General features: G+C 41.5%; 1 protein-coding gene across 1 annotated transcript; it reads right to left on the bottom strand.

Annotated features, from left to right (window-relative positions):
* Window positions 1-1,963: 1,963 nt before the first annotated feature.
* Window positions 1,964-11,130, bottom strand: uqcrfs1 (ubiquinol-cytochrome c reductase, Rieske iron-sulfur polypeptide 1). The gene is made up of 2 exons (XM_043706891.2): window positions 10,858-11,130; window positions 1,964-2,753 (listed from the first exon to the last, which is right to left on the bottom strand). The coding sequence occupies exons 1-2, from the start codon at window positions 11,066-11,068 to the stop codon at window positions 2,143-2,145; spliced, it is 822 nt and encodes a 273-aa protein (XP_043562826.1). The 5' UTR covers window positions 11,069-11,130; the 3' UTR covers window positions 1,964-2,142.
* Between the last annotated feature and the right edge of the window lie 228 nt (window positions 11,131-11,358).

The raw sequence follows: 11,358 nt of genomic DNA, 5'->3' as shown, positions 1-11,358 counted from the left end.
ATTATTAACAATGATCTTGTTGCATGATACACCTCCTGCATGCCGCTTATGCAAATACTTCAATTATAGCTATATACTAGTAAATGGATCAATAGATCACATTTTTATCAGGTTAGTTGTGTGGAAAATAATCATACTTCTTTTGAATTGAGCTATGTTCTACTTAACGATAATCTTGCATCTTTTCAGCACTGGTCCTTACACTCTGAAGATGCTATGGATGAAGACCTTTACATATGGCAAAATTGCCATTCTGCATACAGAGCTGGTGCATGTACCGTGCCAATACTAACTGCATTCCAATACATTTGTACTTCTGAGGGGGTTGGTGACAGTTTGGGAATAACCACACAAAAAAAATCAGAAATGAAAACAATTGATGAACCAGCTCCTAGTAGTAAAAGGCCAGTTTAAAATCATATTCCAAATGATAACACCAGCACAAGACAAAGTACTAGCACATGGATTATAAAATGGTAAGATTAGATTACATCGTTTGGATACAGGCCCTTCAGCCCAACAAGTCCACACCAACCCACTGAAGCGCAACCCACCCATACCCCTACATTTACCCCTTTCACCTAACACTACGAGCAATTTAGCATGGCCAATTCACCCGAATTGCACATCTTTGGACTGTGGGAGGAAACCGGAGCACCCAGAGTAAACCCACGCAGATACGGGGAGAATGTGCAAACTCCACACAGTCAGTCGTCTACGGCGGGAATTGAACCCAGGTCTCTGGCGCTGTGAGGCAACAGTGCTAACCACTGCGCCATTTTCTATCCAAATCACTCAAAAAAAATTCAATTTAGGACAGATGCAATTACAGTTCCATTCACATTTCACTTGAAATACATGTATTTAAGTGTCCATCAAGTTCAAAAATCCAGTCGTGTGTGAAATCCAAAGTTGAATGCCATCCACTGTTAAGAAATGAAATAATTAAAATCTTCTGGGAATTTTTTAAAAAATGAATGCACCCAACTTGTAAATTCATTTATTTACAAGCTTGAATATTCCCAACAAAAATACTCGTGAAATCTGTTGACATAAAATTAGTTACCTCCTGGTGACAGGTAAAACAAACCAATTGCTCAATTAGTTTTAGAATTTCAGAAATTACAAGTCTGGTGCTTGCGTAGGACACAGGAAAGTGGAAGTGGGGAAAGAATGAAGGATAATATCAGCAGTGGTGTGCCTTTTAAAAAAAAGACATTTAATTCTCCACGAAGTTGAATAGTGAAGTTACCATAAATGAGCTAACGTACACAGTTAAAAATCACATAACATCAGGTTATAGTCCAGCAGACTTATTTGGAAGCATTAGCTTTCAGAGCACTGCTCCTTCCATCAGGTAGTTGGAGGACTGGCGCTCCGAAAGCTAGTGCTTTCAAATAAACCTGTTGGACTACAACCTGGATGTTGCGATTTTTAACTTTGTCCACCCCAGTCCCTCCAAATCATGCTGATGCACATAGCTTTGATGATAATTATGGACCAGTGAGCTTCTTATAAATCCCTGAAAGCTAAGCTCCCTTAAGAGAGTTTGGTTTTTGAAAATACTACTACATGAAATTGTTGGAATATGTGACAGAGGACATTTTCAATAGAACAGAATCGGTTGTGGTATTAATCTATATTTTCAGATCTAGGCACTAATAGATTTAGAACTTTTCTGCTGGATGCACTTTTTTTTGGTAAAGAAAACTAGTTCTCTAAATTTACCATGCATTATGCAATACACAAATTAGGCAAGACGTACTTAAATACTGTTTACAGGAAAACAGTTGAAATTTCAAATAAGTTAAAATTTTTAAAGATTACATTTGTGCAAGAATGGTTTTATCAATTCCCATAGTAATTAGCACACCTGCAAGTGTACAAGTTTTTGATGGTGACCTGTACAATTACCAATGTGAAATGAAATCGCAAGACATACTTTTCAAATATTGGACTACAATTGATGATGCAAAATCAATATTTATTGATGTTGAACTTGATTTACATCAACCCCCTTCCCCAACAAGCACTCAAAATCACAAAGACTACTTTAACAAGCTGGTGCTAAGAATGTTCAGTTCAATATAGCAGATAGAACACCAGTAAAAGTGGAAGGTACTCGAATTAAAGTTCATAACATTAACCGACAATTACAAGATCTTCGTTAATGAACTCATATGGTGGCACTTCCAAGTTAAGTGGAGCTGGGCCTTTCCTGATTCTCCCTGATGAATCATAGTGAGACCCATGACAAGGGCAGTAGTAGCCACCATAATCACCAGCATTGGATATTGGTACACAGCCCAGGTGAGTGCAAACACCAATTAAAATCATCCACTTTGGATCTTTCACTCGGTCAGAATCTAATTCTGGATGTCGCAACTCAGCCAAGGTCACTGCCTGTTCGACCTCAATTTCCTTAGGTGAACGGTGGCGGATGAAAAGAGGTTTGCCTCTCCATTTGAAGGTCATGTTCTTGCCTTCTGGAATTTCATTCAGCTTGACTTCAATCTTAGACAATGCTAACACATCAGCAGAGGCACTCATGCTTGTGATAAACTGAGTAACAACATTCTTTGCAGCATAGGCTCCCATAACAGCTGTGGTTCCAGTTATGAAGTAAGAGAAACCTCTCCTGAAATCACTGCTATCTTGTGAGCATTTCCTGGCATCTTGAACTTCTTGTCGTCTATAATCAGAGAAGTCTGGAACTTTAATATCGCTGTGTGCGTATCGAACTCTGGATTCAGCTGTGCCAAATAAAAAAAAGACAAGATTATTCATTCAAAATCTGAATTTTATAAAACTTAAACTTTGATTCCCATTTGGGTGTAGCTCTCCCCTAACATTTGGTAAACAATATAAATCTTGCAAATCCTTTGTACAGGTTTTTTTCCAAACCTGCTAAATCTAACTTCTACCACTATTGGCACCGCCTGCTCAAGAAGTGATTGCAAAATATCATTTATCCCTTTATGCCTCAAAATACAGCAATAAATATTTCCAACAAAAGCTTGTATATATAATCTCCAAACCTATGAAAAATATTAATTTTACTGGAATTTTAATACCAACTATTGAATTTATGTTACATAGTAATAATGAATACTCTGGGTAATATTTAAGCTTTCCCATTTGTATCGGTATAAGTTAATTTGAGACAGCAGCTAATTGGCAGTCTGTTCTTTGCCATTATTCTATGTTCTTTTCTATTTATGGCACAAAGCCAAATGAGCTGCCCAATCACAATTACCTGTTCTCTGCTAGCAAATAAGGCAAATGCAGGTACGCTCCTGACTACATGGAGTGACTTGTCAACACTTGCCTACTGTCCTGTAATTTATGTTTAATTGCTTCCTAAGGCAGAAAATTCTATGTTTACTACATGTCCTGAAATACTACACCCAAGTGGCTAAGTTATTTAAGCCAAAACAGACATCATTTAACTTAATACATACTCAACCTAACTCTTCAATCAAAATTTCAGTCACATCTGCACTTTTTCCAACACCAGCATGTGATTTGTTGGAAGCCCTTGGTACATTTTCCCTGATTAAAAACATCAATAAAGTTGTGTTGGCAGGCTAATTGATCACAACCCTTAATTCCACTTGCTGCTGCATCTTATTGGATGCTATCTACTATGTTATCCATTGACATTTTTGGCCTTGTTATCTCAAGCTGAAAGGTAATTCCTATACTTCCTGTATTTCTAAGGCTGCCTCCAATGTGTTTTTTTTGCCAGAGATATTACAAACCATGGGCCTTAATTTTCCTTCTGAATGAATAATGAGAGCTTCTTTCAATTTATTTATTGCTTAATAGAGCATACTTATTGCAACGTTTCATGCTTGTGATAAACATCAGAGATGAAGACTTACGGTGCATGCTTCCATATACACCAAAACATTATGAAGAATAGATCTGCAGTAGGAAGGATCCATGTCAAACTAATTTGGACTTTAATGATATATTTTGTATTATAGGAAAATAATAACATTGGCATTTCAAAACACGACTAAATTTGTAAGTGTAGATCAAAATTTCCTAGACCAGGAATTCATTCTTCATTCAAATCCAAATCAGGTTTGGTAAAACCATTCCAATAGCAGCAGCAGCAGCAGCAAAGTAAGCGAAGCTAATTCTACAACAGAAGGCACCAAAAACCTTCCCGAAGAGATTTTTTTTCATTGATGGCTCAAGATGTTAATTAAAACTGTTGTCCCTGAAGTCACAGGCCAACTCTTAATATTTATTTAAAAGAGAATTAAATAATCTTTTACCAACACATTGTTTGGTGAAAAAGATGGACATGTAGTGAAATATTTTAAGTCTGTTAACATCAAAAATGTAGCGAGCCAGACATTGAGTTTTAGATTGCCAAATTATGTAAAGTGAACTTAATTTAATTTTTCTTGAGATATTTAGAATTGAAAAGTTGACTCCAAACTGACAACTTTGAAAATGTATAACGATTTGGTCTTTCAAGTTGCAGCAGTTACCAATGACAACGCGATTTTAAAACAGAAACCAACTGCAACTCATGTATGCTTTAGCAATGATAAAATTATAATCAAACTTCAGCTCAAATTACACGAACACAATATTGAACAAAATAAAAACATTTTAATAAAACAGGAAACAGAAACAAGTAGGCCAGTCAGATTCGAATCTGGTCTGCTATTCAATGTTATTACAGTTGGCCTACATTTAAATGGCATCTATTAAGACATCATAATTCACAAGAATCCTTTACTAAAAAAGTTGCAATCATAGATTCAATTAGACTGGTGTTTATAGTTTCTTTGTGGAATGTGCTTCACATTCCTACTACCTTTTGTGTAAAGAAGTGTTTCCTAAATTCTCTTCAGAATGGATCTGGTTTTAAAGGCTTATCACTTTGCCTAAAGATTCCCACACCAGCAGAAGGGGTCTGAATCCATTTACTCAGCAATTCCTTTCAAAACTTCAAAATGGTTTACCAACCTTCCATTTTCTAAGGAATTCAAGTCTAGTTTAAGGAATATATACACAATGCATCTATTCTGACGCACTTGTGCTCAACGCCTTCTAAGGTGAATGCATTTCAGTATACTGTATACAGACTGTATCTAGTAATCCAGATGCGATCTGTTCAGGGCTTTGCATAGCTGTAACAAAAAAAAGAGGATATTTTATTTTCTTCTTTTTACCCAGGAGTACTCTTCCATACAACTGAATGTCTCTGTTCCCCTACCACCAAGTCACCCAGGATACCTTTCACCTGTTATCCACTCCTATTACATTGCCTATGTTTCCAATTAATCAATTCATATGCAAAGTATGGTAAGGACAATGCAAACCACTATAAAGTAAGTGAAAGGGTAGAGAGTGGGGGAAGGGATTAAAATCAAAATGGAGTTGGAGGTGGAGGTGGATTTGGAGATAAGGCAGTCCACCCCATGCAGTGCCACCTTTTCCTAAAAGTATTGATTGCATTGGTGGCCGCCATGTTATCCCTCTCCACTGAAACCTGGTCACGAATGAAAGCCATGAGAGAGTCATAAAGATGTTCAGCACAGAAACAGATCCTGTAGTGTTAGGTAAGGGGTAAATGTAGGGGTATGGGTGGGTTGCGCTTCGGCGGGTCAGTGTGGACTTGTTGGGCCAAAGGGCCTGTTTCCACACTGTAATGTAATCTAATCTAATAAAATTTCAGTCCAACTCATCCATGCCGACCAGACATCCCAATCTAATCTAGCACCATTTGCCAGCACTTGGCCTTTATCCTTCGGAACCCTTCCAAATCATATACCCATCCAGATGCCTTTTAAATGTTGCAATTGTACTAGCATCCACTACTTCCTCTGGCAGCTCCTATACATGCCCCTCACGATTATATAAACCACTATAAGATCACCCTTCAGCTTTCAGCACTCCCTGGATAACAGCCCCAGCCTACTCAGCCTCTCCCTATAGCTCAAGTCCTCCAACACTGGCAACATCCTTGTAAATCTTTTCTGAACCCTTTCAAGTTTCACAACATCTTTCCGATAGGAAGACCAGAAGTGCATGCAATATTGCAACAGTGGCCTAACCAACGTCCTGGACAGCCGCAACATAACCTCACAAATCCTGTACTCAATACTCTGACCAATAAAGGAAAGCATACAAACGCCTTCTTCACAATCCTATCTACCTGTGACTCTACTTTCAAGGAGCTATGAACCTGCACTCCAAGGTGTCTTTGTTCAGCAACACTCCCGAGGACCTTACCATTAAGTGTATAAGTCCTGCTCAGATTTGCTTTCCCAAAATGCAGCACCTCACATTTATCTAAATTAAACTCCACCTGTCACTCCTTAGCCCACTGGCCCATCTGATCAAGATTCTGTTGTAATCTGAGGTAACCTTCTTTGCTGCCCACTACACCTCCAACTTGTGTCATCTGCAAACTTACTAACTATACTTCCTATGTTAACAGCCAAATCATTTCTATAAGTGGCAAAAAGGAGTGAACCCAGCACCGATCCTAGTGGCACTCCACTGGTCACAGGCCTCCAGTCTGAAAAACAACCCTCCACCACCACCCTCTGTCTTCTACCTTCAACCAGTTCTGCATCCAACTGGCTAGTTCTCCATGAGATCTAACCTTACTAACCAGTCTCTCATGGGGAACCTTGTTGAACATCTTACTGAAGCCCACATAGATCACACCTCTCCCCTCATCAATTCTCGGTGTTACTTTTTCAAAAAGAAAACTCAATCAAGTTTGTGAAACATGATTTTCCATGCACAAAGCCATGCTGACTATTCCTAATCAGTCCTTGCCTTTCCAAATACGTGAAAATCCTGACCTTCAGATCCCTCCAACAACTTGCCCACCACCAACGTCAGGCTCACTTGTCTACAATTTTATGGCTTGTCCTTACCACCCTTCTTAAATAGTGGCACATTAGCCAACCTCCAGTCTTCTGGCACCTCACCTGTGACTATCGATGATACAAATATTTCAGCAAGGAGCCCAGCAAACACTTCCCTAGGTTCCCAGAGTTCTAGGGGACACCTGATCAGGTTCCAGGGATTTATCCACCTTTATGCATTTCAAGACATCCAGTACTTCCTCCTCAATAATATGGACATTTTTCAAGATATGGGGCAAGCATCTGGCAACTATGGTCCCCTCCACTGTCTGCATCTGTTAATGCAGTAGCAGGCCAAAAGGAGGTCCTCTGACTTGCTCACGCTTAAATGCCCAGAAATCAGGATTGCAGGGCTGAAGTGCAACTAAAAACACAAAGGATTTTTCAAATTAACAGCCTCCCTTTTATGGAACTGATGAAAGCTGCAGAAAAGGTCTTCTGTTCATGCATTTCTGGTTTTAAAGGCTAACATCCAATTGGTCTGACATTAATTTTTGTACTCAACCACTACATTTTAGTGATCGGTGTACTTGGACCCCAAAATCTTTGGGAACTCCGCTATCCCTAATTTCATCACCTTCAGTAATACTCAGAACTTTTTTTTGATTTAAAAATAGATGATCCCATTATGATATTTGCACAATTATTATAGTATAAAAAGTACAATTTCTTAAAAATAAGATTGAGTGATATATGTTAAACAGAAGACAAGTTCTGTCTCAATGCATTTTAAGCCAATAGGGAGAAAGTGAGGATTGCAGATGCTGTAGATCAGAGTCAACAGTACGATGGTGGAAAAGCACAGCAGATGAGGCAGCATCTGAGGAGCAGGAGAATCAGTGTTTCAGGCATGAGCCCTTCATCAGGAAGGGCTTATGTCTGAAACGTCAATTCTCTAGCTCCTCGGATCCTGCCTGACCTGCTGTGCTTTTCCAGCACCATACTCTTGATTTTAAGGCAATATCCTCAGTTGCATTGTACACCAATGAATAAAGAGTTAATGAGTTTTGAGAAGATTTGTAGCTCAGGTTGAGGTTTTGGATGTAACTTTGCTCACCAAGCTGGAAAGTTTGTTTTCAGACATTTCGTCACCATACTAGGTAACATCAGTGAGCCTCTGGTGAAGCACTGGTGTTGTGACCCACTTTCTATTTGTGTTTAGGGTTCCTAGTGTTGGTGATGCTACTTCCTTTTTTTACCTCAGAGGGTGGTAAATGGGGTCCAAGTTGATGTGTTTGTTGATAGAGTTCCGATTGGAATGCCATGCTTCCAGGAATTCTTGTGCATGTCTCTGTTTGGCTTGTCCTTGGATGGATGTGCTGTCCCAGTTGAAATGGCATCCTTCCTCATCTGTATGTAAGGATACTAGTGATGGTGGGTCATGTCTTTTTGTGGCCATTATCTTTTTGCATTCATATTTCCTGGTGGCTAGTTTTCTGCCTGTTTGTCCAACGCAGTGTTTGTTACAGTTCTTGCAAGGTATTTTGCAAGTGACGTTAGTTTGCTTGCTGTTTGTATAGGGTCTTTTAAGTTCATCAGCTGCTGTTTTAGAGCGTTGGTGACAAAACATCCAAAAGCGAACTTTCCAGCTCAGCAAGCAAACTCACATCCAGCATGTTACGCAAACAAATGACAGAATCTAGTAAGAATAAGTGGGGATGGGACATAGAGCAGGGTACAATTTTGAAGAGACACATATATCCATTATACATTGATGTTTTATTTGTTAAGTCTTAAAAAACAGGGGGGGGGGGGGGGGGGGGGAACTTATTTTTGTTACAGGCTGTGAATTGTTATACTCCTCGATCTCTCTACTTGATAGGCAGCTGTGGAAGTCAACATCCATGAAGTAAGGTCAAACTATTTAAGCAGATGACAACACCACCAAACCCTATAGAGCACATATTTCTAAAGTATCTCTTAACCTTGCTCTCCAAACAGACCCCATACTTGTTATCACCAATTATAAAACACCTATTCATTACACTTACATCTGTCCAAGTGCTTTCTATGGAGTTTCTGGAACTTGCAGAGATTAACATAATGCATCTATACAGAGCATCTGAAACCTGTATCAAAAAGGCCAAGCCTATTGTCTATCAGATTAAAGATTGTATGTTTTGGTAAAATAAAAACAAAGTTTAACTCAGGAAATTAGAATAGTTACTTCAAAATCAAACGAGACCAAAGTGGGCGGCACGGTGGCACAGTGGTTAGCACTGCTGCCTCACAGCGCCAGAGACCCGGGTTCAATTCCCGACTCAGGCGACTGACTGTGTGGAGTTTGCACGTTCTCCCCGTGTCTGCGTGGGTTTCCTCCGGGTGCTCCGGTTTCCTCCCACAGTCCAAAGATGTGCAGGTCAGGTGAATTGGCCATGCTAAATTGCCCGTAGTGTTAGGTAAGGGGTAAATGTAGGGGTATGGGTGGGTTGCGCTTCGGCGGGGCGGTGTGGACTTGTTGGGCCGAAGGGCCTGTTTCCACACTGTAAGTAATCTAATCTAATCTACTGATAATGGAGGGATTGAGAATAAATCTAAAGCTACAAATACGATCCTCCACATATAGCTATTTTTCCATTTTAAATCATCCAAACACAGGCTAGATGACCATAGGAAGTTAGACAGCCAGGTTAATTCAATAGGCTCTCACACCTTGAACTCGTGAATGCAGTCTTTACCCACTCCAGAATCAGTCCCACAGAAAGGTTAGCAGACTTGGCCAATACTCTCTCATTGCCAGAGGGCAACCTTCAGTCTGTCAAGCTAAAGTGGTGAAGAAGTCTTTCCCTGGGGTGGGAGAGTCCAGAATTAGAGGGCATAGGTTTAGAGTGAGCGGGGAAAGATGAGAGAGGCCTAAGGGGCAACTTTTTCACTCAGAGGGTGGTACATGTATGGAATGAGCTGCCAGAGGAAGTGGTGGAGGCTAGTACAATTAGAACATTTGAAAGGCATCCGGATGGATAAATGAATAGGAAGGGTTTGGAGGGGTATGGGCCAGGTGCTGGCAGGAGGGACTAGTCTGGGTTGGGACATTTGTTCGCCATGAACGGGTTGGACCGAAGGGTGTGTTTCCGTGCTGTACAGTTCTATGACTCTTAAGTAATGGATTAGGGGTGCAACCACTCTAGATATATCTAGAAATTTACTTTCTTTTAAAATCCAGGCACTTCACCTGAGCAGCACTACAATTTCAAATAAACTTGTTGGACTATAACCAGATGTCATGTGACTTCTGACCTTGCCCAGACACAGAAGTTACAGCTGAGTCTTGAAGAACACAGCAAGTGAGGCAACGTCAGGAGGTGGAGAAGTCAACATTGCAGGTGCAACCCTTCTTGAAGTTACAGGTGGGCTGCACATCAGTAAAGCTATTCTAACAGCATGGCTCTACTGAAAAAAGGTCACCACCTAAAATGTCAACTGTCTTAATAAAAGCAAAATTACTGCAGATGCTGGAATCTGAAACCAAGAGATAATGCTGGAAAATCTCAGCGGGTCTGGCAGCATCTGCAAGGAGAGGAAAGCTTTGACAAAGGGTCAGTTAGACTCGAAACGTCAGCTCTTTCCTCTCCTTGCAGATGCTGCCAGACCCGCTGAGATTTTCCAACATTTTCTCTTGATGTGAACTGTCTGGCTCTTCCCGCAAGATTATGCGGGGACGTCCAATATCGTCTGTATTTTGATTTGAATTAAAACTCTGGGACATGGTCGTTTTGAAAGAGTTTATGGGTATATTACAGCATACAGCTACAGTGCGATTGACGTTCCTGGAGACCCATGTGTTAAAACGGGAATCCTCGCATTGACCCACTCCCTGATCCACAAGGTCACGGAGCCCGGGAGCAGCCAGGCCGATTCGCCACAGGATCCGCCTCCGCCCCCGGCGGGAGACAACAGCTCTGACCGCTCAATCTCCGGACCCAGGCCCGGGCCCCTCACCCGCTGCACTCACCGTTGAGGCCGGCGGTAACAACGGCGCCGCTCCGGGCCGCCTGGCCCTGCAACGACTCCCGGCAGAGCACTGGCCTCTTCACATCCACGATCACCGCATCGGCCTTTCGAACCACGCCGAGCACCAACGGCTTGAGCTGAGACGGCACGACGTTAGTGGTAGCGGACAGGTACGGGGCGAAAGGCCCCGAGCGAGCGATCAGCGACAACATGGCGAAGCCGGCAATCGGGATCCGCCGACAGCGACCTTAAACCAGAGGACGTTGGGGGCGGGGGAGGGGACAGCCACTGCGCAGGCGCCGGGTCAACGCGAACAGCGCAGGAGCCAGTGCTGTCGGTGGGCAGTGCGCATGCACCAATGCCGTTTGTATGCAGTGCGCAGGCGCTATTTCAGTCACAGGGCGCGGCACTTCCAATATTGTCTCTGCAGTGCGCAGGTGCAGAAATAGAATGAAACAGGAGGCTGGAAGAGGCTTGAAACAGGAGGATGGAAGAGCACAGC

The sequence above is a fragment of the Chiloscyllium plagiosum genome, unplaced genomic scaffold, assembly GCF_037043375.1.
Source record: "Chiloscyllium plagiosum isolate Xiang-an unplaced genomic scaffold, Cpla_swu_hap1 HiC_scaffold_17, whole genome shotgun sequence".
Classification (NCBI taxonomy): Eukaryota; Metazoa; Chordata; class Chondrichthyes; order Orectolobiformes; family Hemiscylliidae; genus Chiloscyllium; species Chiloscyllium plagiosum.
This window is presented reverse-complemented; position numbering and strand designations above follow the sequence as displayed.